This window comes from Sapajus apella, unplaced genomic scaffold (assembly GCF_009761245.1).
Source record: "Sapajus apella isolate SASKATOON/1434 unplaced genomic scaffold, GSC_monkey_1.0 scaffold169, whole genome shotgun sequence".
NCBI classification, from domain to species: Eukaryota; Metazoa; Chordata; class Mammalia; order Primates; family Cebidae; genus Sapajus; species Sapajus apella.
The window spans coordinates 282,835-310,527 of NW_022437109.1; the positions used below are offsets into that span (position 1 = coordinate 282,835).

Genomic DNA, 27,693 nt, shown 5'->3' on the forward strand with positions numbered 1-27,693 from the left:
TGTTTTATTTTCTACTTGAGGTGGAAGCCCCTTGAGGGCAGAAAGGTCATAGAATCAATTCTTTGTGCACTCTCATCAATTCTGCTGCAGATGTCTTCACTCTGTATTCAGTCAGTGAAGCCAGTTATTTGATGCCCACACATACTGCCACTTTTTGCCCTTTCTGAAAAATATCCCAATCATCTGGCATTTCTCATTTCCTAAGAATCTAAAACCAGGATCAGAGCTCTACCTTTATAAATTCAATAATCTTTGTATGTAGGGCAACCTAGCTTTGACTGCAGAGGAATAAAAAAGAGGGTGAGCTTGCAGGTGGTGGGCAGAGAAAGTAACTTGGAAGCCTCTCTCCCTCCCATACAGAAACTCCCCAGAATAGGCATCTGAGTCTCAGGGTTCCCCTGTCTTTACCTCACAGGACTCCCATCCCATGACCTGAAAGAACACCAGAGATGTGTTCACAGTCACTCAGCAAGGAGGGTCTGATGAGAGGTCCCACTCTTCTCCCCTAAACCCTGCCTCTTCTCTCAGACTGACACCTTCAATCTAGGGACCACAAACTAAGAAAAGGACTAGAGGCATTTGCTGCCTGCAGCTGTCTCCCCAATTACTGACTGGGAGGAGGAGTGAGGGGAGTTCACTTTAATTCATTTTTGTGAATGTTTAATATTTCAATTAATATGATTAGCCCCAAGCCTGAATGAGCAGCAGGGCGGCAGATCTGCTGAGAAGACATAGAGTAATGAGATCAACAGGGCCATAGGGTCTTCCCCTTCTCCATCCTCAGAGGGCATGATCTGTTTAGCATCTCCATAAATACCAAGATCAGATTAGAAGGCAAGGCAAGGAGCAGTGGGGGTGGGGTAGGTGAGTGGAAAGTTACTTTCAGGATGTGTTTGCCCTTCGTGATTCCCTGGCTCTGCCACCACTTGTGTCTTCTGAGCACCCACCACTGAGTCCTCTAGCACCTACCCCGACTGCTACCCCATTTTAGGGGACCCTGCAGGGGGGGACCTGAGCATCCATGTGAGGAACTGTAATCAAGTCTGCACCCATACACATTCCCTCAAATGCAAGCACCTGTGAGAATGTGGCTCCAGGCCACAACAAAAAAACAGGCCAAGGAAGGATGAGAGGTGACAACAGAATGAAGCCAAAAAAAGAAGGGCTCTCTCTCATCCAGGGCTTAAATGGAGACAGAAGATGAAAAAAGGCCAGACTTTACCACTGCCCCCATTCCTAAGAGGAACGTTTGATGTGGGAGTTAAATGCGTGGACTCAGGAGCCAGACTGCCAGGGCTCCAATCTCAGCTAGACCTCTTTCTAGCTACATGGCTTTTGGCAAGTTATTTCAGCTCTGTGTCTTGGTTACCTCTTCTCTATTTGGAGATAATGACAAAATCTACATCATAGGGGGGTGGTGAGGGTTTAGGAGTTAGTAAATATAAAGCACTTGGCACAAAGCCTGGGACACTGTAAGAGCCATGTAAGCACTGGCTGTTACTATTATTTCCCTTCCAGAAGAGAAGACGGCCTGCCGTGCTAGCTCAGGAATGGGGGTTCCTGGGATTCGGCTGGGACACAGTTCAGAGACACGAGTGCCTCTGTGGAAACAGCAGCCCCACCCCGGGTAAAGAAGGGAATGACAAGAAGGCAGGGTGCTGTACAAAAGCCTAGAGCCCCACCCGATGCTGAGCACTGACGAAAGCAAGGGCTGGCACCACTGACAAGGTTTGATGTCTGCAGATAATCCCTGCACTGAGGGCATGCTCTGAGTGGGCCCAGTGCATGGAGGGGTCAAGCTCCCTCCAGATCCTGGAGCCTGCCAATCATAGAAGTATCCATGTTCAGGGGAGCAATGGTCCCCGAATGTGCCTCCCCTGCTCCTCTGTGCTACCTGACTCAATTTGAGTCCCACCCAAGGAACCCCACTGAAGAAAGAAGCAAAGGAAAGAGTAATTGGGTTTCTGCATCCTAAGGGGGGGAGCTTGACAGCTGTGGTTCTTCCCACTGAAGGAATCAGGAATCCACTGTGTCAAGTGGTTTTTTGCATGAAGTGTTTGTTAAGCGCCTGCTACGCATGAGCAAGACAGGGTGCTAGACACTGTGAACAGTAAGATGCTGAATTAAACGGTGTCCTGGTCTTCAAGGAGCTTACAAGTGAGAGCGCCTGCCGTGCCGCCTCCACGGCCTTCCTGCCCACGCACTTATACACACAAACCCCCCCAGAGGGAGAGAAGGGGGAGTCGGCAAATGCCAGAAAGCTATCGTTTTTCTTGATTTCTTTTCTGGAAAATGTACAGCTCTCTTTCTGCATTCGTCTCATCCTGCTCTCCCCTTCCCCACCTTACTTTCCATTTTTCCTCTCTACATTTTTTTCTTTTTCCCCCAGACTGTGCGACCTGCTTCCCTCTCCATCTACACCTCCTTCCCCTTCAGTCTGCCCAACCGTCCTATCCCATTTTCTTTCCCCTCACTTCTTTCCTTGACTCTCTACTCTCAGGGCTCCCCAGATGCCGGGCTCCCCTCTTTCCCCCAACCCCCATCTCCTGAGTCTTCCAGCACCGGGGACAGCTCCAGCCCCCGGAACAATGGACCCCACTTTAGGGTTCCTCTATAAATTCTCCATCTTAGTGCTTTGCCCAACTCCTGACTGGGGAGTAAGATGGGGGAAGGGTTATTATCAACAGGACCAGCTGCTCTTCTGGGGGCGGGAAGGGAGTCAGGAAGGATGGCGATAGAGAGAGGGCGTGGCTCTTGCCTGGATTGTGCGTCCCTCTCTAGGGTAGAGAATTTGTATTCGACCCCTGAGACTGACATCACTGATGTCAGGGGAAAGGAGGTGGGAGTGGGGAGGGGGGTGTGGAGGGGGGAGGTTTTTGTTGAGGAGAGCGCGGCCGGAGAGCAGAGCTCCGGGACCCAGGTGACCGGGAAAGCAGGCAGCCCCAGCGGCGGGAGCAGCCGGCAGCAGCCCAGGCCCGGGGCCCGGGGCCCGGGGACCGGGGTGGGGGTGGGAGGGGGGCTGAGGGGAGGACCTGAAGGGGGGCAGCAGGGCAAAAGGGACCCCTGGAGCCCTGCCGCCATCAGAGATCAAGCATCTGGCATCAGGGATCTTCGGACCCAGCAGAAGGATCCGCCACAGGGGAGGTGTCCTCCCCAGGGAAGCCAACGAGAGATTCACCTGCTCCACATCAGGAGTGGGCCCCCGTCACTGACGCTGCTGGCAACCATAGCAGGCCCCTTAACCCCTCAGTCTCCTCCCCATCACCCTCCTCAGGCCCTTTCCCCACCTTCAGCTCCCATCTCAACTCCCAGTTCCCAGCTCTGTAAGCCCCAGCACCCAGGCTACCACCTCACGCTCCAGGTCTTGGCCACACTCACCCCCATCCTGGGACATTTGCCAGATCTCTGGGAGGGAGATCGTTTGTTTGGGCTATGCCCCCTGGTGGCATGACAGCATCTGCCTAGACCCCTGACCCCTAGCCCTCAACTCCCTGGGCCTCCTTTGTGTGAAGAGCCGCCCCTCTGCTCAGCAGCGTGGTTGGGGGCCAAAGGGAAAGCCAGCCCTGGCTGGGGCCCCGGCCCCCACCACTTGTCTCCTTGCTGGGCAGCTCCCCTTGGCCTTTGGGCCTCTCCCTGATCCCCTCGGCCCCTCCTCCTGGGCCGCCTCAATGAAGGAGCCGGATGCCATCAAGCTGTTTGTGGGGCAGATCCCGAGGCATCTGGAGGAGAAGGACCTGAAGCCCATCTTCGAACAGTTTGGTCGGATCTTCGAGCTGACTGTCATCAAGGACAAGTACACCGGGCTGCACAAGGGTGAGGGTCAGGCAGGCTGAGAGGCTGGGGTGGGCCGGGAGGCTAGGGGTGGGGAAAACCAGGCTGGAGGGGTGGAGTGGCTGGGAAGGGCTGACGTGGAAAGAGAAGAGTTCAAGGCTGGGGAAAGTGGATGGAGGAGCTGAAAAAGAACTCAGCTAGAGTGATCAGGAAACCCGGGTGAAGGACTAAGGAGGGCCTCTTTTGGGTGAAGAGTTGTCAGGAGGGCTGCAAAGATGTGGATCCCAGACATGGTGGGGGGGTGTTGATGTCGTGTGGGATGAATTCAAGAAAGAATGGAGGGACAAGAGAGCTGGTTTGGGAGATAAGGAGCTGGGCAGGGGTGTGTGTGTGTGTGTGTGCAGCAAGACTGAGAATCTGAGCAACCTGGATAATATTGGGATGGGGGGTCAAGACCCAGGGTCAGGTGCTCAATGTGGGAAGCATGGAGCTGGACTGGGCAGGGCAGCTCCAGCAGTAAAGAGAGGGACTAGAAAGCGCAGCATGAAGGCTGGAGATTGCTAACGATCTGGAAAGTGTGGGAGGCTTAGGAAGTTAAGAGTGAGGAAGAAGGGAGGGTGTTCCTCAGGCCTACCCAAGGGCCCAGGGCCGGGCTGTGCAGCTAAGAAGCAGGGGGTTGAGGGGGGCGGTCGGTGTCAGCACTTGAAGATCTCCATGCACCACGGATCCCAGGGGCCACTCTAGCTCCCCCTCCACCTGGCACAGGGAAGAAGCAATCGTGTGGCTAACTGCTCTTCCCTTCCCTTCTCTATTTTACTCTCTACCCTCCACCTGCCTATGTGGGAGTGGGGGAGAGCTGAGGAAATGGGGAAAATGGGAGAAGAGAGGGATGATGGTGACCACGATGGAGGGAGGTGGAGGTGAGGGAGAGAGGGAAAGGAGAGCAGCTCGGCGGGAGAGAAAGCCACATTACTGGTACTTGTCTGGCGGTCACATGCCCCTTCTCCTCTCCCCACACAAAGCCCATCTTCCGACAGCCCAAGTGTCCTCCCTCTTCCATCACCACCCGTATTTAGGCCTCCAGTGTCTGCCTCACTTCTGGGGCAGAGTGTCTACCCCTTGGAGACACCTCCCCACCCCAGCAGGCAGAAGACGACAAGAACGGAAAGCTTCCCAGTCCTCGGTCTTTGGAAGGAAGCCTTTCAGAGAGGGGAGATGGAGGACTCACCCCCCCGCCATGTTTCTCTGCCCCTGCCCCTCCTCAGGATGTGCCTTCCTGACATACTGTGCCCGGGATTCAGCCCTGAAGGCCCAGAGCGCCCTGCACGAACAGAAGACTCTTCCAGGGGTGAGTCCCATCCTTTGCAGGGCCGCGGGCTGGGAAGGGCCGTGGAAGTGGCAGGAAGCTCACCACCCTCCCAAGACACTGAATGCATTTTCCGCCTCCTCATCACCAGGAAGTCCTCCTCTCTCTCTAGCATCCGTCTTTCTTGCTGTAGACGCATGTATTTCTTGTTACCCGAAGAGAAGGAAAGCAGCGATTAATGGAGTAAATGTGACTTTTGCCAGGAGCAGATGCAGCCCCTTCCCCAGATCCCCCCCTGTCCATGAGGCTACACTAGAGGGAGGACTTGCTGGTTGGAAGATGTGGGGAAAAGTCTCTGGACACCAAGTGTGGATCAGGGTGAGCAGAAGGCACCCAGGCACTTTTTTGTCACTCTGGAAAGGCAGCCTGGGTGGCTGTGAGATTAGGGAGGAGTGCCTACGACTTGAGAACAGGCAGCTGGTGCTGGCTAGATTGGCATCTTGGTGCTGGTTCTTGAGCTCGGACAGGCTCCCTTCTGCCTCCCAGGAAGAGCCCCAGGAACACAGCCACAGAGCATCAGGGCAGGGCAGGGCCTGAGCAGGTCTGGGCTGGAGGTAGGCCTGGGAGTAGCAGGCAAGGGCAAGGACAGACATTGTAAAGGATCAGGCCTGATGCCATCAAGTATGCCCAGGGAGACAGGGGTGGCCTCGGAGGTGGCCTGTCTCCTGCAAGATCCTATCTCTTTGTGTCTTCTTCTTCCCAGCCAGCCTTGCTGACTGTCCCAAGCCTGGGCTGGCAACTGAGGGCGGGAAGAAAACCTTGGACTGTCCCCCTCCCCCAGTCACGGAAGCTGGAGGGAAAGAATGCCCCCACTCCCTTTGCTATCTGTCTGCTATGCTTTCTCCCAGACTGTGAATCCCAGCAAGTGCCTTCCTGAGACCTAACTCTGTCCCCACCTTCAGTAAACATTTGCTTAGCAGGGTCTGGGTCCCAGAGACACATCTGTCCTGGCCTTTACTCCTTCTCCCACATGGGAAGTGGAGAATGCTGCTGCTTACCCATCTCTTTCTAAGAGGGAAATAGACAAAACAGATGGGCAAAGGGTGGGTGGGGACCTGGGAAAATTAGAACCGCTGCAACCAACCCCAACTTCAAAATCCACCCCCTGGCCCTTCTGTGGCCTCAAACCTTTGAGTACTGCTAGGAAAGCAAAGCCAACAGCAGCAAATCCACCAACACCTCCACTCCCAACGGTCTTATCCCAGCTGCTGGCAAGAATAGCTATTGCCTGCCACAGCCAGGGTTAAGGGCCTGTGCACGTGTGTGAGCAGGCTACAGGATCCAAGGCGAGCGTGTGTTTGTGCGCACAGGCACGTGAGCTCCTGACAGGCCAGATGTGTGGGGTGAGGGCACATGCATCCCTGGGAAGACCGGTCCCCATCCAGTCCCAACTTGCCTTCCCTGCTTTTCTCTGTGGAGGCCCCTCACAAACCAACAGTTTTCATCTCCATCCTGTTTGTCTTTTTCTGTTGTCTCCCTGCCTTGGAGCCCCTGCAGAAATGAGAGGGGGTCAGAGGAAAAGGTAGAGAGGATGGGAGTGGGGACATGGATGAGAGACAGCCTGGGAATGGGCATGAGCCCCAAGGGCCATGTGTACCACCTGCGGGCGTCTACCTTGGGTCTGTGCCCTGGCGGCTCAGGCAGAGCTCCATCCTGGGTGTGGAGAGCCGAGGCCCGCTCTTCTTGAGGAAGTCCAACCCAGGGTGGGGTGAGGAAGAAGGGCACCCCAGTTAATGATTGCCTAGCCCTTGTCCAGAGTTCCCAGGTGACACTGAATTCTCCACTTTGGCCCTTGCCCCAGGGGACAGAATCCAGAGGGACCTAAGAGAGCTTCCAGTAGGAAATATGAGGGTTCCATCCTCCAAGAGGGATCCCCATGCAAGGGGTTTGAAGGAGCAGACCCAGGGCAGTTGTGGGGATGTCTGTGACCATTTGTCTCCCCTAGGTTGTCTCCTGCCACCTGCATTCCCCCCTCAGTGTATTTGCACGTGTGCGTGCGTGTGTGCACACACGTGTGTGCAGTGTGCGAGCTACTGCATAATTATGTTCTTCCTGTGTTTAATCTCCATGCCTTCCTACTGCATGTTTTTTTTTAATGGGAGACATTTAGCACCCTCTCCTTGCTCCCCATCTGTCACCCCAAAATCTAGAAGGCACCACAATGCTAGGGTGATACACTGGGCTGCAGGGAGAAAAAGCGTGGGGCCTGGGCCTGTAGCTGTTGAGCCCATTTCCTCTTCTCTCCCCTAAAAGCTCCCAGGAGTGGCTCTGCCGCAGGTCTCTGAACTTGTCCTGTGGGCAGGGTATGGCCTCCTGGAGGCGGTGGAGTGGGGGTTGCCCTCTGTCCAGCTCTTCTCCCTTCACCCTGAACCAAAATCCCACTTGAGGGACACAGGCCTTCCCTGTCTGCCTGCAGTCAGGAAGTTGGATTCTGGCCCACGGAGAGGGCCTGTGAGTGGTCTGGGACGCCCAGAACAAGGGTGTAGCCAGAAGTGGCAGGACCCCAGCCTATACCCTCAAAACAATTAGATTTTGTGAGAACTGTGAGCTCCTCTTGGAAGTGGGGTTTTTACTATTGGTGAGAAAGATGAGGGCCTTAAAAGTGACCACGGTGGAGTAGCTCAGCGATACTGGTTTGGGGTATAAATAGCCCCTTCTTCTTTGGGAGGCCCAAGGGAGGGCTTGTCACCTGGTGGGTAGTAGCTAGGGAGGAGAGGCGCTGTGCCTGGTTGCCAGGTAAACAGGGCACAGCCGGACTCAGGGGAGGGGGCAGGTGTGCCGGAGCTGAGCTAACAAAGCCTGAGCTCCCCACAGGAAGTGCCAGGCTACGAAAGAAGGAGGCTGGAAATGGGACACTGGGGTGCCAAGGGTCCTGTCTGTGAGGGTGTCGGGGGAGGCTGCTGTCAGCGTAGTCCTTGCTGTGGTCTGTACACTTGTGTGTCTCTTTGTGAGAATCCACATCCACGGTGGGTATTTCTCAAGATGCTCTTTTTGTGCCTAAGTGCCTATGCTGGGAAGGAACTGCATCCTTTCTCTCTGGGTCCCAGATTCCCATCTCCATCTAGAACAGCAAATCCCCAGGCCTGCTGGGAAGGGGCTAGCAACAAGAATAAGGGGCTGCAACCCTGGTTCTTTTTTTTTTCTTCTTCTTCTTTTTTTTTTTTTTATAAAGGCGGGGTTTCACCATGTTGGTCAGGCTGGTCTTGAACTCCCGACCTCAGGTGATCCGCCCGCCTTGGACTCCAAAGTGCTTGGATTACAGGCGTGAGCCACCTCACCCGGCCCCCTGGTTCTGATTCTGCTTCTTGTGGGGTGTGGCTAGGGATGAGTGGCTGGCTGCGGAGGTGCCAGTGAGGGAATTTCCTGAGAGCTTTGGCTAGAGCACAGGAGAGAAGGAGGTGAAAGCCCGTGCACCCCAAGCGTCTGGCCCCCAAGCTTTGCCTGCGCACGCGCACATGCACACACTCCTAAGGAGATTGAGCCTCGAATGGGATAATCCCAGATTGATGGACGATAAAGCTGAGGGCAGATTGGCTGGAGGATCTGTGTGACTGTTACCCTCCCTTCCCACCAGCTGCTCTCAGATCCAGAGATTTGGGGTGGTGGGGCCCTGGGAAAGGGGTGTCAGTTGAGGTGGGGCTTAGATTTGGTCCAAGGCGGGGAATACCTAACTGGTGGAATCGGCCAGACTGACTGGCGTGATGCAACACCTGGGTGAGGATCCAGGGTGAGAAGGGGCAGGGGCAACGGTGGCTTCTGCACTTCTTGGCACTAGTGATGCCACACACAGGATCTCCACATGCTGGAGCCCTGGAGCTGACAGGAACCTGACTAGACATCGCCTGGCCCACCCCCTTGTTTTACAGATGGAAAAGCAGAGGCCCAGAGGGGACAAGCAGCTTGTCCAGGGTCGCCCAGCTAGCAAGTGGCAGGGCAGGGTAGTCCTTAAACCCAGGTCTCCTGACTCCCGGTCCAGTGCCTTTCCTGAGGGTACCTCTAGCCTCACCCTCAGGATGTAAATGGATGGTTTAATTTTTTTGGTCACTGGAACTACTGCCCCACGGCCAGATGAGTGGGGCAACCAGGTGTGATTCCAGCTGTCAAAGTCCTCAAGAGCAAAATATTTTCAGACATTAAATACTAAGTCCTTCTCCTCTTTCTCCAGTTCCTATAATACTCCCCACCCTGGTTAAGAAAGTCAACCTGCAGGAGTAATTTCCGAGTCCTCTCACCAGACAAGAACATGGAGAATGGAACTAGGAATTTCTCCATTTCCACTGAAGACTGAACAAAGGGAGATACTGCAGGGGTCGGGGAGAGGTTAGAGCTCTGGAGGACTTCCGTGCACAGGGTAAATTGTGAAAGAGCACGGGACAGCAACTCCTCCTTTAGAGCCCTCCAGACACCAAGGATTTGCTCTGGAGGAGGGAGGCAGGAGAAGGGTTGGGATGGCCCCTGCAGGGCCTGCTCTGCAAGCCTCCCTCCAGAATCAGGAAGCTTTTCTGGGCCCCTCCCCCACCTCCCAGCCCCCACCAAATCCTCCACCCCCAGCATACCCTGTTCCTACCCCCACCCCACTCCTTCTCTGGGTGTGTGGAGCAGCAGAAGTGATGACGTCACCACGGTCGCCAGGGCGACGGGGACGGATAAATCAGGCTGAGTGGGCGGTTGCCATGGTGCGCATTCTCCTGTTGCCACGGAGACTGGGCATCTGCTCCCTTTGTGCTGCCCGAATGCCTTCCCCCTGGGGTCAAGGGGTACAGGGGGGCAGAAAGAGAGGCACACACACCTCTAGGGGTCGGAAGGAAGTCTGGGCCTCTGTGGGGTTTCCCTCAGTCTACAGTCCTCCTTGGGGCTTCTTCACAGAGTGGCCTCTGTTGCGCCCACTTTGTAGGATTGAGGCAATTCTTATTAAATCACCCCTTGGTCGGGCTCTCTCTCAGGCCCCGGGTCCTACGCGCGGGCCCCCTTCTCCCACTCAGGAGAGCAGCACCCATCCCTGGCTAAGTCACCGGAAGCCCAACCTGAGCCTGGAGCTGCACCCATGAGCATCTCCCTCCACATTCTCTCTCTGCGCCTCTGATCCCCTCAGGCCCTAATCCTAAACAATATTAGGCCCTGTCCCTTCCTTCCCATCAGAAACTTAGAGGGCCTGGGGCTTGCCCCGCTAGTCTCTCTGCAGGGCCTGGTCTGGAAGGGCTCTTGGGTGTTCAGAGGAGGTCCCCAGCAGCTGCCTTCTCTTCTCTCCTTCAGATGAACAGGCCCATCCAGGTCAAGCCGGCCGACAGCGAGAACCGAGGAGGTAGGTTCTATGCCTTTGGACTCTATCCCTCTCCTCCCACCCCCGGGCCCAAGGCCTAGAGTCGTCAAGGAGTAGCCTTTCTTGAGGGAGAAATCCTGATGGTTCTGAAGAGTCCGTGTGGTCAGAGGGGGTGAGATCTGGGGGGCAGAGATGTCAAAACTGAGGCCCAGGCTGGAGTGCAAGTTCTTCAGAGCTGGGATGAGCACCCTCTGTAACTGTACCCCATTCTCCAACCACAGCCCATTCACACCCTAGAGCCACCGGCCCCTAGGGTGGTGAAAGTAGTGTTAGGAGCTCCAGGGAAAGGTGGAAGGAGAAGGGCTGGGAAGGCAGCCAGGAGGCCCTGAACATGCCCTCCTCCTGTGCTCTACCCCCCCAGAAGACCGGAAGCTCTTTGTGGGGATGCTAGGGAAGCAGCAGACAGATGAGGACGTCCGCAAGATGTTCGAGCCCTTCGGGACCATAGACGAGTGCACTGTGCTCCGGGGGCCAGACGGCACCAGCAAAGGTAGCCGCCCACTGCCCCTCCCCCACCTGGCCCTTCTACTTCCGGTTCCGCCATCAGCAAAGGTAGCCACCCACTGCCCCTTCCCCACCTGGTCTTTCCCCTTCCTGTTCCGCTCCCATGGCTCCCTGAGCATGGGGTTCCACCGAGGGGACTCAACGGGAATGGGCGCTTACCCCTCCCCTCCTCCATCTCAACCTCTCCAGGCTGCGCCTTCGTGAAGTTCCAGACCCACGCAGAGGCCCAGGCGGCCATCAACACCCTTCACAGCAGCCGGACCCTGCCAGTGAGCCCTGCTCCCCTACCCCCTGGCCTCTACTTCCCACCCCGCCCACCTGCCAGGCCCTGGCCCAGAGGAGGAGTCCACTCAGGATGGGCTATTCGAATTTATTGGAAAGGATGTTCTGGCAGAAGAACTAAGCTGCCTAGGAAGGAACACCCTCACATTTCAAATGACATTTTCCCACCTCCCCCTCTTCCCCTATTCCCCGCCTCCACCTTCAGCCAAATTCCCTCACATTCCTCTCCTGCCCCCTCCATTCCCCAGCCCTCCCTTCACCCCATCTCTTCTCCAGCCTTCCCGTAGCCCCCACCCTCATTTGCTGGGGCACTAGGATGCTTGCTTAGAGGCCCCACGTGCATCCCTTCTTCCCTGCCCCTGCACAGCAGCGTTAGGTCAGTGACCACTCTGGGGGGGCTTCCCCAGCAGAGCCCACCTCTAAATTTGCACTGGGTGGCTCAGAAGGCTATGCATTTCCCTAAGTCACAGCTCTTCAGCAAAGGCTGCGCAAGTGTTTCACGGGTACTCGGTGGAGGGGACACAGCATTGGGTAGAAAACTGTGTCCAATGACCCTATGCCCCTTCCAGCTTTGAGATTCCGGGATTCTACCATCGGAGCAAATGCTCCAATTTGGTTTCTATTCAGCTCAGACTAGTATTAAGATTTGAGGCACGCCATGAGGACTGGGGTGTGGGGGCAGGAGTTGTGGTCAGGCACGCAGGGCAGCTACAAGGGAAGACAAGCCTGAGATTAAACATTTGCTGCAGCCACCCACGGTGTGGATGATTTCCGGTTCAGAGTCCTCACAGAGAAGCCAATGGTGCCTTTTCCATTCCAGCAGGCCTTTCACTTTGCAAGCACGTGCCTTCACAGACCTCATTTTTCTTCTAGCCTCTTGCATATCCTACCACAGCGAGAGGGTGGGATTAAAATGTCTCCATCTGTCATATGCAAAATGGTGGCTGCCCTCTCAGAGAGGCCAAGCCATGCCAGGGGGTGGGATGGAGGCCAGATCCTGAGGGCTCTGGGGAGGAGAGACCCTGCCTGCGCCTCTGATCTGCATGTGGGCCTGTGCCCAGGGTGCCTCGTCCAGCCTGGTGGTGAAGTTTGCTGACACTGAGAAGGAGCGAGGTCTCCGCCGCATGCAGCAGGTGGCCACCCAGCTGGGCATGTTCAGCCCCATTGCCCTCCAGTTTGGAGCCTACAGCGCCTACACCCAGGCCGTGAGCATGCCCCCATTGCCAGGCTGGCCCTCCTGACCCCCTGTATCTTGCCCCCACCCTCCCTATGCCAAGGTCCAGGTTTGGGAGGGGGCCGGGGGGGCACCGGGGGCCTGCCCCACTGTCCTCTCCTCTCCCACCAGCTGATGCAGCAGCAGGCGGCCCTGGTAGCGGCTCACAGTGCCTACCTCAGCCCCATGGCCACCATGGCTGCCGTGCAGATGCAGCACATGGCTGCCATCAATGCCAATGGCCTCATCGCCACCCCCATCACCCCATCCTCAGGTATGGCTTCAGCAAGCCCGGGCAAGGGAGCTAAGCATGGTAGGGGTGGGGAGGGGCACAGGGAAGCCTCGGGGTCTGGGAGGGACTCAGGGGTCAGAGTGGCCTGCTTCCTCCCTTCTGCCCGAAGACTTGCTGACTGGTCCTCTGCCTGTGTGTGTGTCTGCTCCTCTGCTCTGTCTCTATCGCTTTCTCCTCCCCAGGAACCAGCACCCCTCCTGCCATCGCTGCCACGCCTGTCTCTGCCATTCCGGCTGCCCTGGGCGTCAACGGCTACAGCCCAGTGCCCACCCAGCCCACTGGGCAGCCTGCCCCTGATGCTCTGTATCCCAACGGGGTTCATCCCTACCCAGGTGGGACTCTCTGCCTGCCCACCCCGCCCCAGCAACCAACCAAGCCACCACTCCCACTGGGGAGACAGGACACACCTTCCCTCCCAGTTTGGGGGGTTACAGGTGCTTCCTCCTGCCCTGCCATCCTGGGCGGGGATGATTCTTCCTGTTGGGCTCCACCAGGAAGCTGAGGTGTAGAGCAGCGAAGCAACCTGTCCAGGGTTGCAAGATAGTCAGACTCAAGTCTTCCTAACGCTGGGCTCTTGCCCCTCTTCCCACTGCTTTGTGCATTTCCACCTTCTCACTTCATACTCCATGCCCAGAGAAGCTCTGCTCCTCACCTGCCTGGTCTCGGCCCAGAAAAGCCCTGGGGGCTCCCACTGCGTGCCAGGCCCATGCTCATGGTCTGTGCTGCTCTCCCCAGCCCAGAGCCCTGCGGCCCCCGTGGACCCCCTGCAGCAGGCCTACGCGGGGATGCAGCACTACACAGGTGAGGTGCCCCAGCCCGGCCCCTGCTCAGGTGGGAGGAGAAGCAGGAGGGAAAGCGGCCCAGTAACCGGGTGTGGGCTTCTTGGCTCCTGGCCAGTCACCCTCTTCAGGCTTCACTGACAAGCTCAACTGTGAGGAGGGATCTTTAAGGGCGGCACATCCAGGGGTCTGAGGCAGCTCCTTTCACGACAACCTCTCAGCCCTGCAGCTGCCACTGGCGTGGGCCAGGGGAAGTAAGACAGGATTGGCTGGGAGGGCCCAGGAGTCAGGGAAGCCCCATCAGCCCTCTCTGTTCTCCTCACCCCAGCAGCCTACCCGGCAGCCTACAGCCTGGTTGCGCCTGCGTTCCCGCAGCCCCCAGCCCTGGTCACCCAGCAGCCCCCACCACCCCCTCAACAGCAGCAGCAGCAGCAGCAGCAGCAGCAGCAACAGCAGCAGCAAAGAGAAGGTGCTGGCTGGGGCCTTGGGAGACGGGAATGCCCTTGTTATGGGCTCGGGGACTCCCTACTGCCCTGCACTGAGCCCAGCCCTTGGCCCGTGTTGGGATGAAAGCAAGTGGGGAGCGGGTGGCTGCAGCCTTGGCCCACACTGTCGGGGACTGGGACTGGAGGGCCCTCCCAAGATCTGCTTTCCCCAGGACCTGTGCTCCTGGAGTATGTGCCTCCCAGGCACTGAGCTCTTCCGTCTCTGCCGCCACCCAGGCCCTGATGGCTGCAACATCTTCATCTACCACCTGCCCCAGGAGTTCACTGACTCAGAGATCCTCCAGATGTTTGTCCCCTTTGGCCACGTCATCTCAGCCAAAGTCTTTGTTGACCGGGCCACCAATCAGAGCAAATGTTTTGGTAAGAATATGATATGGCACATCTTTTGCTGAACTCCACATCAGGGGAAGGTCTAATACATGTGAAGGCATTTGTGGTCACTGTGGACCCAGTATTTGAAATCCTGATTATCCAAGAGCACAAAAGAACCATTTTGACACACCCAACATCTCACACCAGCTGTTGCCCAGGCCCGTCTCTTCTTCCTTCATCTTTTCTCTTAAAAACTGGCCAAATTCATGCCCTACAAGGTCTGAAATAGGCTCATGGTCTGGGGATGTTTCGTTTTCAAAGGCAGGCTTAGGGAGTAGGTTTTAGTGCCTTCACATCTTTGAAAGGCTGCCTCAGGGGAAAAGGGAATGTTCTCTGCTTCAGAAGCCATTTAGGGTCTGGAAGTAGCTGTTTTCAAAGGGCAGACTCAGAGCTAACCAGGCCAAGGAAGGGGTCACCAACACAGAATGCCGGGAGGCACATGGTAGTTTGAGCAGCTGGATTGGATTCATCCATTCAGCCCGTCAATCGAATTTCTACAGAATGCTGCTCTGTGGCAGGCAGCTTTCTAGGCATTTGGGACACTTGGGAGACATAGGGTAGTGCTGGAGGTCTCCTAAGCACAGGAGAGCAAGGTGGGGCTGGGCTGGGCCTTATGCCCCTCTCACCTCAGGCTTTGTGAGTTTCGACAATCCAGCCAGTGCCCAGGCCGCCATCCAGGCCATGAACGGTTTCCAGATCGGCATGAAGCGCCTCAAAGTCCAGCTAAAGCGGCCTAAGGATGCCAACCGGCCCTACTGAGGCCCCCAGGTGGGTCCCGTGCCTCTGTCGTGGCCTCCCTCCCCAGCTCCACACTGCAGCCAGGGCCCTCGATCGACTGTCCATCCTCAGGATGCCCACCCCACCCTTGACTCTGGGCACTTGAAGCAGGGGACTGGGGCAGCTCCCTCAGCTGTTTTTCAATAATCTGAGTCACTCTTTCTCTCTCTCACACACATACACACACCCTCTGTGACCCCAGAAAGAGCCAAGTCTTTGTCTGTATCTGTGTCCACTCCCTGGACCTTCCACAATATCTGGTCGTTTGTCTGGTCAGTGTCCATGTCTGTGTGTGTCTCTGGCTTTCCTTCGGGCTGGAGTGGAATTAGGGGAACAGGACTGGAGGATTAAGGGGGCTGGTGGAGAGTGCCAGAGGGCCCTAGAATTCTTGGTCCTAGAATCTCTGTTGTCCTGAAAAGTGAGGACATCTGGCCCTTGTTGCCCTGGACTGCAGGTGATTTTTCCCATGTAGCAGCAGACCCATGGGGCAGCAGAGTACACAGGACAGACTGGGGGAGCCCATTTCCTGGCCTCTTGGGAGTCGCTCTGGTTTAGGTGGAAGAGGCTGAAATGTCGCGCTGCCTGTGAAGTTTACCTGCCAGGTCCCTCCACCCCATTGCTGGCCTCCACCTCAACCTCAGCCACAAAGCTGGAAGCCTTGGTTACTTTCACACTGTTTAATCTCCTTCGGACCAAACCCTTGAAAACACACAACCCAAGAAAAATACCCACATTTTCTGTTTCTCCCCTTTCCCCCCCAATCCTGGCTGCTTAACTCCCCCCACCCTGGGGGCCCCCCCAGCCCAGGGCCCGTGTCCATTGTCGGCCGAAGCCCCCATCCCCGGACCCCTGCTCCGGGCCCCTGTAAGTTGCATGGAACGAGCGTGTTGTCTTTGGAGCCGATTGTTTGTTATTTGGGGAGGGGCCGCGGAGGGAAGCAGCCCCAAGCCCAAGGTGAGGGCCGGGGGCAGCTCGCGGGACGTGCTTGGTCTACAGTGGTTGGTGACTGTGGTCTGTGTTCTGTGCATTTCTCTCTTGCTTTCTGTGTTCCTTTCCAAAAAGGAATGAGAGCACTGCCTGGGGGCTGGGGGTGCTCTCACCCCATGAGACTCCATCCCTGAGCCCTGACCTAGGTTCCACCCTGGCCTTCTCTGCAGATGTTCCCTTTCTTTTTCCAGGTGTCTGTCTCTCACATGCACCCCCTTCTCTCTCTCTCCATTTCTCTGCCTGCCTGTCTGCTGTCATCTCTGCCTCTCCCCCTCCAGTCTTTACTTTCTCACAGGCTGTCTGACTATTTCCTTCCTGATATCCTTTGGTTTCCTCCATGGTTCGCCCCTTCTCTCCTGTTCCTGTATCCCTGCTCTCATGGCTGGGGGGTGCGGGCAGATGGTTTGGACTGAGGCCTTTCTGATGACCTGCCTTCCTCAGGCAGCCCCATCCTAAATGCTGTCACCCACCCCAGAGTCCTCCCCTCCCCCAGAACCCGTGACCCGCATCGGTGGTCTCTTACCCATGCTTCACCCGTATTTCTTCCTTCACAGGTCTGGAGATCCAGAGGAAGGGGCGCCTCACACCCTCTTCCCACGACTGGGCCCAGCCCTCTCTGCACACCTGCCCTGGGCCTTGACTGGGCTCCGGGGGCAAACATGCTTCGTGGCCCTGGGGGGCACAAGACACCAGCCCCTCCCACCCCTTGCCTCTCTGAAGGGCCGTGGCTATGCTTCCCTGGCTCCAAGGGCCAGCTTCTTCCTAGGTGCCCTTTTGGCCTTTGTGAGGGAGCGAGGGGAACAGGCTTGAAGGTTCCGGGGTAACTGCCTTCTGCTGGGCTCCTGTGACAGGCCTTCTGTGCCCAGCGTTTGTACTTGCCTCCCCCACCAGTGGGCCTGTTCTACCCGTGCAGGCCTCAGAAGAGCTGCAGGGGCCTGCCACACACTCCCAGCCCACCTTCACCCCAGCCTCTTCCCCACACTAGGGGTTTCTTGGAAGCTGGCTCTCACTCCCCTCCACCCTCAGCTTAGAGGTAGGATATCCCTAACTCCTGGGCTCCCAGCCCTAAAACTCACTGCCTCCCCCAAGGGCCCCCTCTAAGGAGGGTGTGGGGGAGCCCTGAGGGCTGCCTCTCTGCCAGTCAGCCACAGAGACCCTCCTCCTTTCACGAGGAAAAGACCTTTCCCTGAACCCCTAAAAATGTTTACAGTCTCTGCTGGTTCCCTCCGTGTAAATACCACTACCACCCGTGCGTTATCCAGCCCGCCCGGCCTGGCCCGGACGCTGCCATCTCTCTTTCTGGGAGTTTAGACAATGTTGCCCTTGGATTTTTTTCTCTCTCTCTTAATTTCTCCCTTTGCTTTGGGGGGTAATTGGGTATTGGGAGGAGGGGTGTGGGGAGGGGTAAAGGGGTTTATTACCTGATCATTTTCTTTAGAAAGAGGTTTTAGGGAAAAGAAAATGGGGTGGGGGGTGGGAGTGGTAAAGGGAGACCGGGGAGTCAGTTTCAGACAGTTCTCTATGCGTAACTTATTTATTTATTGCATTTTACTTTTAAAGAGTTGGTCTTTTCTGTCTAAATAAAGAAAAAAGTTTAAAAGCATCAAATAAGAGTCTTGGAAGGTTGAGGGTAGGGGATTGTTCCCTACCCACACGGGAAGGGGGAGGGAGGTAGAGAATGAGGTTTGAGAGAGAAAATTCCATTAGGGAAGGCTGGGCCCTTGCTTTAGAGCAGCATCCAGGCCTTGCTCATGGCTTCACGATCCTATCCTTCAGCCCTTCTTTGGGGCTTAATTCTGGAATGTCCTGCAGAGTTGGGCACAAGATCTCCCCTGTCCAGGGCTCTCCTCTGTATCTAGCCCTGTCCTTCCGAAGGCGGAGACTTGCCGTCTCACGTCTGGACCTCCATTTCTGCAGAGGCCAGTGTGGGTACTGGGAGCCAGCTGTAACACCACCATTTACTAACCACTGCTCCACATGTGATTCTGTTCCAGGCCCTTATTGTGCATTTCCTCATTTTACCACCCAACAACCCCGTGAGGCAAGATAATAGTTTCCTTTATTTATTGTGAGACAGGGTCTTACTGTGTCACTCAGGCTGAAGTGTGACAGTGATTCATAGCTCACTTCGCCTCAGACTCCTGGCTCAGGTGATCCTCCTAACTCCCAAGTAGTGAGGACTATAGGTGTGTGCCACCATGCCCAGCTAATTTTAAAAAATGGTTTTTCTTGGAGACAGGGACTCGCCGTGTTGCCCAGGCTGGACTTGAACCCCTGGGCTCAAGCAAACCTCACCTTGGCCTCCCAAAGTGCTGGGATTACAGGCATGATCCACCATGCCCAGCCTAGGTAGGAAATAATTTTACAGATGGGAAAAGGAGGCTTGGAAGGTTGACTAACTTACCTGCAGTCACGAAGCCAGTAAGGCACGGCTGTAGGAGCCGAACCCAGTTTGTCAGACTCCAAAGCCCATGATGTTCTCTTACCTGTTCTTTGACCTGACGCAAAGATCCCAAGAAGTAGCAAGCACGCTTAGCAGTGAGTCCTCAGGTAGAGGGTGGACTACACAAGCCCTAAGGTCCCTCCACTTCCCAGATTCTTCTCTGTGAGCTGCTTTAGGGCAGACTTAGGATCACACAGGTGTCATCTTTGACGTCATGGCACATGTGCTTCTGGGCTGCTACCCCACCCTTAGTATGTCCCTTCTTATAAACTGCTTAACTTCCGGCTCTGATCTGGCCTCAGGTCAGCGTTCTGTGAAGGCACAACAGTAAATCCCAACTCACCCGCAGATCCCTGCTCTGTACTTCTACTTCTCTTAATTGACCTCAAAGTAAGAACAGTTAAACAGAGAAACAAAATGTGAAATACTATGCAGATATATATGTGGACATAGTTTCGGTGGGGCGGGAGTGGGGGGGGAGTGTCTTTTGGATTGGTAAAGATCAGAAATGGGACCTTACAAAGGAGAAGAATCCAGCCAGTATTCTTAGCCAAGTAGACAGCATCTGAAGTCTCGATGACACAGAGCGGTAAGTGTGTGTGGGTGTGCTCAGATGCTCAGAGATGAGGAAAAGCCTGTGTAGCAAGGAGGACAGGAGTCAGCCCTGCAGATTAATATCTACCAGTTTCCCCAAGAGCTGCCTCAACTTCAGGATAGAAAGATGGAAGGTGGGTTTGAGACTAAAGGCCATCTCCCAGAGTGATTCACTGACCCGGGGGTTCTCTCCTGGGGGGTAGGGGTGGCAACAGGACTGAGAAGCCACCTCCTTCCTGGCATCTTCGCAGACTTCGGGTGGTGCCTTGGTGTGGCAGCCCCTCCTGCAGCACCAATGGCTACCTTTACTGTCTGTTTCTTCTAAAATAATCAAGTTATGTTCAAATGTTAATGGCAGTATAAAGGGAAGAGAAGGAAAATAACTTCTTGAGCCAGAAGAGTGGAGCTGACTAATGGCAGGGATAGAAGGGATCTTTCAGTTGTAGAAATGAAAGCAGAAATTTAGAAAAATATCCTTAGTTAGGGAGATTAAGCTGATGAGACGACGCTGGGGGGACATAGCCCTAAATAATTCCTTCCACATGTCCCACCCACTTTCTGTATTTCTAAAGCTTTGGAAGCATAAACGTAATGCCAGGTGTCTCTATCTCTTTGGGTGGGACACTGTTGACCTGAGAGCCAGCCTCTCTTTCAGTATTTCCTTTGTCTTTAAATTCTCCTGCTAAAATGTCAAAGCCTTTCACAGCCTTGGCTTCAGGTATTTGTGACTGAAGCAGTTCCCACTCATGGCCAAGCCTCATTCTCTTCTCCAAATCTGGTGACTTGAATAGCCCTGACGCAAACTCCTGGTTCTACTAAGACCCTTGGTCTCTGGCCCCTCTTTCAGTCTATTTCACAGAGCAGCCAGCTGCTTCTTGCTCCTCATAAAGCTGGTTTCCCTTTAGTATATTGCATCCTCTCATCTGCTTGATGAAAACCAAGTCCCAGTGATAATGTTTCTAGCCTAATTTCTGTCCTGAACTCAATTTTGGTGTTACTTTTTCTCCCTCAGTCTTCATCATTAGTAAGTTGCACCACTATGTACCCACTCAAGCCAGAACTTGGATCACACCCTTTCTCTCACGTCTCCTCCCTGATCCAACTGCAAAGCCCTGCTGAGTCTACCTCTATAGCATTCAGCTGATTTACTTACTCATGTCTCTGCGTCTCCACAGCCATCAACACTGTCCGTATCACATTGCTGTCATCTGTCTCTGGTTTCTTCTCCTGCTTTCCTACAATCTGTTCTCCCAAGAAGCCAAAGAGTTCTCTTTTAAAAGTTAATTCACCAACATTTACTACCTGCTCTGCTTTGTCCAGCACTGTATCCTTGTCACCCTACACAGTACTCCAAACATTAGACATTGCTTAGAAAATAAGAAATGGGCCAGGCGCGGTGGCTCATGCCTGTAATCCCAGCACTTTGGGAGACCAAGGCGGGTGGATCACTTGAGGTCAGGAGTTCGAAACCAGCCTGTCCAACATGGCGAAACCCCGTCTCTATTAAAAAATAAGTAAATAAAATAAAAAATAAAATTTAAAAGAAATTAAGAAATGACTGTTGGACATCTATACTGGATTTCCCATCTGTATCTAAATCATCACAGGTCCAAAGCTAAAACATTTTCTCCCATAAAGCCCCAACTCCCATATTTCTATTTTCTAGTCACATAGACATAAAACCTGAAGAGTTTTTACTACCCTCACATAAATTCAATGGTATTAAATCATTAAAGATTTTACTTCCCCAAACTTTCTCCTATCATTTCCCTCTTTTCAATTATCACTGCCTACATTTATTAACTGAGTAATCACATCAATTTCCTAATTGGTCCTTCTGTCTATGTTCTGAAGCAGCCATCTTTCTAAACTGCAGCTAACAAAAACAAAACTTCTCTGTTTTTTTTTTTTTTTTTTTTTTTTTTTTTTTCAATAGAACACCTCAGGCAGCCATCTTCAAAGCCTTACTTTCCACTTCATTCCTGCACATACCCAAAGGGGACTCTTCATTGTTCTTTGGGCAAGTCTGGTCCCTTTTCGCCCATGTCTTTTCATTCCCAATTACTACAGTGTCTGGCACATAACGGCTCAACATGTTTGTTGAATGCCTTCTTGTTGAAATCCTTCTCAGGCTAAAACAGTTCACCTTAAACACTACGCTCTTCATGAAAATCTTAGCGGCCCTCATCCACAGGTCTTTCTCCTTCCGTTTCTAGTCCTCATGGCACTTAAACCTTTCACTGCTGTGTATCGTGGCCATATGCAAGTGTCTTATCCCTCTGTGAGCCTGCAAGCTGGCAGAAGTGTTTGCTTTTGTGTCTGTTGCAGTATCTCACACAATCTCCCCACCCCACCCCCAGCAGCAGATACCTAATAAATGTTTGACTTTAACCACTTAACTCTGATTCCGGAATTCCACTTTTTTCTTCTTTATGGATTCTTAGCTTATGAAAGATAACATTTCCCCCCCTCCATTAGCACAGTAGTGTTTCTTGGATTTTAAATATCCAAAGCTAACGGATGGGTGAATGAATGAGCCCCTGAATAACGTCTCTCCCCAAACTGCCAAACAAAATGCCAAAATGGTCCTTCCTCTTATGGTTGCCAGTTAAGGGTCATTAATTAGGGAACAAAAGCATGTGGTCGGAAGTTATAAAAATAATAATAAATGAAGCTTTATAAAAAAATTAAAATGTCTCATCCACCACAAATGCTGAGCTTTTCAGACCAGAGTCAGTTCATAAATAAAGGTGCAGAGAGGAACAGGTACTCCTGAGAGTAGGTAGTTAGGCCCCAGCACCTGATATGCCTCTGTAAAGGCAAAAGGCAGTAGGACCACCGTTCTTCTCAGGACTGTGAGCTCAGGGCAGAGTATGGCCACCCAGAGTACCTAGTTTTGTACTGGACATTCAATAGTCATAATGTGTTCCTTTCAGTCCAGATCCCAAGGAGAAAAACTTTCCCGAGTTACCTGAAAAAGCATACACATGTTGCTGGGGGTGGGGAGGAGGGACCACTGCTGAGATCTGTCCCAAGGGCTCTGCCAGGCTCGATCTCCATAGGCTGGGAAAGGAATCCTGTCAATCTTCAAAGGATTTTTGTGCAAGCTTGCAGATAAGATGGGCAAGCTCAATCACCTCTGAGATCTAAAGGAGAAGAAGGAATTTTCAAAGGAGCCACTGGGAAAAGAACTGCAAACCAAGGGCCTCCCGTGGATTCTTTCCCCACCCTTCTCCATTCCCTGCCCTCAAAAAACTGCCCCACTAGTTACCTGGGAAAACCAGTCAGATGTTTCTTCTTCTTTTCAGACTGACCACTCTAACTCAAATCTCAAAAGTCCCTGTTCACTTCTGCCCACACAACCCAAAGGATTTGTAGTCTAGGAAACCAAAGGAGTGTTTGATCAATAAATCAATTTATTTAAAAGAATATGTTACAATTAATTACACTAAGTGACATTACCAAACAATTTTAGAGTGGTTAGCTCTAGAACAAGGAATGAAAGAAACACTGTTAGCCATTATTGTGTCTGTGTATTTTCTCTTCACATTTCTTAAATCACAAATAAAAAATACAAGATACTGCAGTGAAAATACAATTAGAGTTTCTCTCAAATAAATTAAATGTGCGTGGCCTGGGAAAGACTGAAGCCCAGCTCACTGGCTTAAAAGGGGGTCATGATATAAAATTAACGTCCAAGTTTAGCAGGTGGCCAAGTGCCCCGACCCCGTATCACTCCCCTCTTTGAATCTACTCCTTCCCATAGCCCTGACCTTCCCACATACCCTAGATTATTGCTGAGGAGTGAGCTGATGCTGTCCTAGCAGCAATGAGGCCTGGCGTGATGTGCTCACGTTAGGGGAAGAGGAAGTCAAGAGGTGGACCTGGAAGATGGGGAGCTAGAGAAGCATAGCCACTGCCTCTCTTCTTCCCTCTCTCCGAGTGTTCTATCACATCATCCTCCAAAGGAAGCTACTGTGACACAAGGCAGCTGGTGAAGAAACAGCTGTATGTTGGGGTCAACACATCAAAGAGCTTCTACTGCTGAATCAATCTAGCCAAATAGTATGATGGAGAGAAGGGAGGGCACAGCACCCCTCCTGGTCTGGAAAATTTAGGTCAACTAGGATGAAGTCCCCTTCAAGAAAACTGCCTCCTAGGAGCCCAGCCAGAAGTTGGCAAATTCTGAGATAGGAGAGCGAAGTGTCACCTCCTGTCAGTGCCCTATTTCACTGCTCCAAGCATTGGGTTTGGAGCTACAAGAAGGGATAACCCAAAGCTACCGGCCTGGGTAACTAAAGGGTGAAACTAAATGGGCCAGGCATAAGGATGATGGAATATTTATCTAATTCCTCCCTGAGAGCTCAGTCCAGGCCTAGGAGCTGCCCTGAGCACGCACATATCTGTACCTGTGCTTCGGCCTAGGGTAAGGAGAGGGCAGGAAAACAGAGAATAGAATAAACATATAAAGAGTAGAGGGCCCAAAGCATGGCCCAAGGGAATCTTTCTGCAGGGACAGGTTTCTCAGGGTCCACGTTTGCTCTTGGGCCATAAAAAGCTCTGAGCTTCTACCCTAGAGGATAGAAACCAAGTGTGGAGGGAGGCCAATGAGAGACCAGGAGGATCCTGCTGGTTCTGCTGGGATGAAGCTGGGGGCATGGGGAGCCCCCTCTTCCCAGGAACAAATTGCAAAAGAAGTCTGGGTAGAAGCCTCCCTGGGCAGAAGCTGGGACTAAGAACAGTAGAGATTATAGAGGGGAAGTGCAGAGGAAGGGGAGAGAGAACGGTCACAACTAACACTGCTTCATGCAAAGAAGGGCTTGATCCTACAGGACCTGCGAAGCCACAGGGACCCCGCCTCCACCATCCAGGGCTGGGTATAAGCGGAAAAGGAGAGGGCGCTGTCCTTTAGGGTTGCCCTCCTTCCCCATCTCCTTGCTGCAAGCTGGGTCCTTTGTTAGTGGACACTTTCAAGAAGGGGCTGTTCCTAAATAACCTCTGCCAACAGGCCAACTACCTGTACGGTCCTCACCCATCTCCAAAGCACCAAGTGAACGCTATCCCAGAAAGGGAGCACAGCACCATCTCCCCACTCTAAGGGGCCTCCAAATCCCTATGTCTCATATCCGAAGGTCAGCATTTGAGCTGTCGTATGGAATCCCAGATTTGTTCATTCTTGTCCCACTCTGAGTGGAGTAGGGGCAAATTGCTATTTTTACAGTTTGAACAAAGCTGGTGCCAGAAGAATCTTTAGCATCTAGGAGTGGGAAATCAACATGTCTTCTTTTCAGGGTCCTTTGGCTCATTTTAAATTCATTTAAGCCAAAAGAAGTTAGTTGTGTGTCAAAGTCTTCAAATTAGGGATCCCGCTGCAACTTTACACATTCAGCATTCTTATGTTTGGTAGCAGCCACCTGTAATCACAGCTACTTGGGAGGCTGAGGCCGGAGAATTGCTTGACCCCAGGAGGCAGATGTTGCAGTGAGCTGAGATCGCGCCACTGCACTCCAGCTTGGGTGACAGAGCAAGACTCCATTTTGGAAAAAAAAAAAAAAAAATAGACTTTCCAACTACCCAATGCTGCTCAGTGGAGTTGACTACAACCATTTGTGACTGTCTCGCAGTTAGAGCGAAAGATGCCATCCTATGAAGGTTTTGTTTGGAAGGGGGAGCAGGGAAAAATAAAAGGCTCAAAGATGTGTTTTAGTTGCATCTGAGCCTGACTTGGTGCTTCTTATGTATAACTACAGAGCTTAGGGGGCTGGGGATATTGTCCTACCCCAGTTAGCTCCGGCTTCTAATCCTTGGATGCAACTTTTAGGGCTCAAAGGGTCTAGCTGCAAGATCAGATGAGGAACTCTTTGAAGGACAGAAAGCAGAAGAGTTTTCCTTCAGTTTCCATTTAACTAAAACCAATCTAAATCAACCATATTCCTACTACTCCTTCCTGGGTCCTCAGCTGGCTTGGATGGGGCTATAGTTTGGTTGGCACAGACCACTGACCCACTGCAAGTTTCCCCAAGACCTTGAAGGTATTATTGGATCCCTCCCCATCACTGTTTAAGGAAGTCACAGAGAATGTCATAGTTGTGGGTGGTTATTGGTCAGGAATGGAGAAGGTAAAACCTCATGTACATAGGGCACTGCTTGCTTACTTTCCCCTATGTAAGTCCAACCTGTTTGCCTAAGGCATCAGCTTAACTCTGGTCCTGCGTACTATCCCTGCTGCAAAAAAGGCAGGGAAGGACACAGTGGCTCATGCCTGTAATCCCAGCACTTTGGGAGGCTGAGACAGGAAGATTACCTGAGGCCAGGAGTTCGAGACCAGCCTGGGAAACATAATGAGACCCTGTCTCTACAAAAAAATATTTTTTAAAGAATTAGCCAGGTGTGGTGGTGCATTACCTGTAGTCCCAGCTACTCATGAGGGTGAGGCGGAAGGATCACCTGAGCCCAGGAATTCAAGGTAACAATCAGCTATGATCATGCTACCACACTCCAGTCTGGGCGACAGAGTAAGATCCTGTCTCAAAAAAAAAAAAAAAGGCAAGCAAAACAGGAAATTACTACCAGCTTCAGGTTCCCAACCTCCTGAGCCCACCCACTACTCCACTCAGGGCCAGTTGAGGGAAAGCATACTGGGGACCTCGGAAAGCAGGAAGGAAGTGCAGAATGTGGCTAGAAAGCCAGGAGTGAGAGAAACAGATGGATCAGAAAAACTGTCACAGAATCAAGAGACCACACCAAGACTTCAGGCTCTCCCTGCAGAACTACAGCCTGTTAACCTTGAGAAACACACCTCTTTCTCCTCCCCAGCACCCTCTTGGAAGATAAAGAAACTATACTCCTTGCTCCTCAGACTCTATGGTAACCCATGAGCCAGAATCTATACTCAATACAAAAAAGGGGCAAAAATCCAAGCAGGTTGTAAACTTTTCGAGTCCTTCATGAGGAGAGGTATTTTCCCTGTAAAATGTTTTTTTTTTTTTTTTCCTTTTTAAAGTTTGTTTCAAAATAAAGAGAGCACGAGAGAGGTCGTGGATTCTAGTGAAAGGTGTGTAAAACACAAGCTAAAAAAGGTACTGCCATCAATATGAAATTTAAAAAGAAATATATATATGTATATACGTGCAGCTAATTTGTGTATATATAATTTTTACATACATACATATATATGTCTGAACAGTGCAAATGGATGAAGTTCATAGTTCCAGTTTTAAAAATATAGTACAAGGAGAGGCTGTTGGTATGAGGCCCAGGCGAAAGAACAAAGATACCTTTGGCAAGCTGGTTGGGCTTATTTCCTTTCCTGTCTTAACTCAGTTGACTTCTGATGCTAACCAATCTGCTGTTCTCTACCACCTCAATTCCAGAGACATGAAATTCAGAGGGGGTTATTAATAGTATTTAGTTTAGGGCTTTTGAATATAATGACTTTTTAACTTTTTCTCTTCTTTTGTGTTAATGGTTACTCTGTCTGACACGGGACATGAAAGGGGTAAGAGGATGGGGGCGAAGGGAAGGGAAGGGGGTAAAGAAAGGCTAGGTGGCCATATCTCTCTGCTGTGACCTCGCCATCTGGAAAATGTTCTGGAAGGAAAAAAAAAAAAAAGAGTTATTGGGAAGCCACATCTCCTCTTATCTGGAGACAACTCCTCAAATGGAAGCTAAAAAGGTATGCCTGGACAGCTCAATCTGATTGGTCCCACCTGTCCTGATATAACTTCTCATCTAGAATCATAGCCTTTTAGAGCCGGCAGGGACCTTGAATATTAATTACCTGGTTCAGTCTTCCTGTTTTACAGAAGAGAAAACGGAGAACTAGGGAGGTTGATTTACCCAAAATTACACAGAGGGGGAAAAAAAAAAAACAAAAAACAGGAGAAAACCCAGATAAAATTCCCAGAGCCCAATGTTCTTTCCACTGTACTAAGAATATAAATTTTCACGTTCTTGACTTGACCTCTTTATCCTTTCAAAGATTTTCTTTGAGAATAAGTAGCTAATTATTCAGAATCTTCCAATTTCTTCTCCAGCACTGGCACATACAGACAGCAGTAAAGCAATAGCAAACACCTTTCCTCACATACACATTCTTGATTCACCTAGAAAGACTGCCAGGACTCATCCAGTCAGACGGCTACAACTGAGGACAGCTGCCCCTGTGGGTCAGGAGCAACATGGAGGGTGATCTGATTTAAAAAACTGGCAGAGGAGGGTCCATGAAGTCATGAGAGATGGAAGAGCCTGTAGCCAATGTCCACCCTCTAGACAAGGGAAGAAGCGGGGCTTTTTTGCACAGCCCGTTCACCATCCAGAGGCCAACCTTGCTGGAAGAATGTCCTGGCTCATATGAGATAATCAGTCTCTAACTAATATTCCTAGAAAGACAGAGATGGAGGTGAGGGTCCCAGGTATTTGGCCACAGGCCTATAAATTTTAAATAAACAAAAAGATGAAAAAGTCAATTCAAGGATTGTTTAGAAT

General features: G+C 52.4%; 3 protein-coding genes across 15 annotated transcripts in view; 1 reads left to right on the forward strand and 2 right to left on the reverse strand.

Moving 5' to 3' along the window:
* RIIAD1 (regulatory subunit of type II PKA R-subunit domain containing 1) overlaps positions 1–2,323 on the reverse strand; it is a 16,506-nt gene extending 14,183 nt beyond the window's left edge. Inside the window, exons 1-2 of the mRNA XM_032267485.1 lie at positions 2,156–2,323; positions 414–432 (exon numbers count right to left, since the gene is read on the reverse strand). Of these exons, the coding sequence (XP_032123376.1) occupies positions 414–432; positions 2,156–2,323 (187 nt within the window). The remainder of the gene's footprint in view (positions 1–413; positions 433–2,155) is intronic.
* Positions 2,324–2,713: 390 nt separating this feature from the next.
* On the forward strand, positions 2,714–17,777 carry CELF3 (CUGBP Elav-like family member 3). 9 transcript variants are annotated; one of them, XM_032267357.1, is made up of 15 exons: positions 2,870–2,920; positions 3,708–3,813; positions 5,037–5,119; positions 9,303–9,488; positions 10,391–10,439; positions 10,819–10,947; positions 11,151–11,230; positions 12,305–12,448; positions 12,589–12,730; positions 12,931–13,080; positions 13,484–13,549; positions 13,856–13,996; positions 14,250–14,393; positions 15,037–15,173; positions 16,724–17,777. In XM_032267357.1, the coding sequence occupies exons 5-14, from the start codon at positions 10,391–10,393 to the stop codon at positions 15,162–15,164; spliced, it is 1,173 nt and encodes a 390-aa protein (XP_032123248.1). In that variant the 5' UTR covers positions 2,870–2,920; positions 3,708–3,813; positions 5,037–5,119; positions 9,303–9,488; the 3' UTR covers positions 15,165–15,173; positions 16,724–17,777. The 9 variants fall into 9 exon arrangements, 8 of the variants coding, with proteins under 8 accessions (XP_032123241.1, XP_032123242.1, XP_032123244.1 ...); XM_032267358.1 differs by having other exon boundaries at positions 10,822–10,947; XM_032267350.1 differs by lacking the exon at positions 9,303–9,488 and having other exon boundaries at positions 2,714–2,920.
* A 4,823-nt stretch (positions 17,778–22,600) lies between these two features.
* Positions 22,601–27,693, reverse strand: part of SNX27 (sorting nexin 27) — an 86,462-nt gene continuing 81,369 nt past the window's right edge. For 2 of the 5 annotated variants that reach the window (XM_032267346.1, XM_032267349.1), the window contains exon 12: positions 22,601–27,587. In XM_032267346.1, coding sequence (XP_032123237.1) covers positions 27,579–27,587 — 9 coding nt within the window. In that variant the 3' untranslated portion in view covers positions 22,601–27,578. The remainder of the gene's footprint in view (positions 27,588–27,693) is intronic. The other 3 variants (XM_032267348.1, XM_032267347.1, XM_032267345.1) reach the window with 2 other exon arrangements.

Coding starts and splice junctions, on each gene's coding strand:
- CELF3 (XM_032267350.1), top strand. CDS start 2,729: ATGGCGATAGAGAGAGGGCGTGGCTCTTGCCTGGATTGTGCGTCCCTC. Junction 10,948..11,150: donor GCCAGACGGCACCAGCAAAG/GTAGCCGCCCAC, acceptor CAACCTCTCCAG/GCTGCGCCTTCGTGAAGTTC. Junction 11,231..12,304: donor ACAGCAGCCGGACCCTGCCA/GTGAGCCCTGCT, acceptor GCCTGTGCCCAG/GGTGCCTCGTCCAGCCTGGT.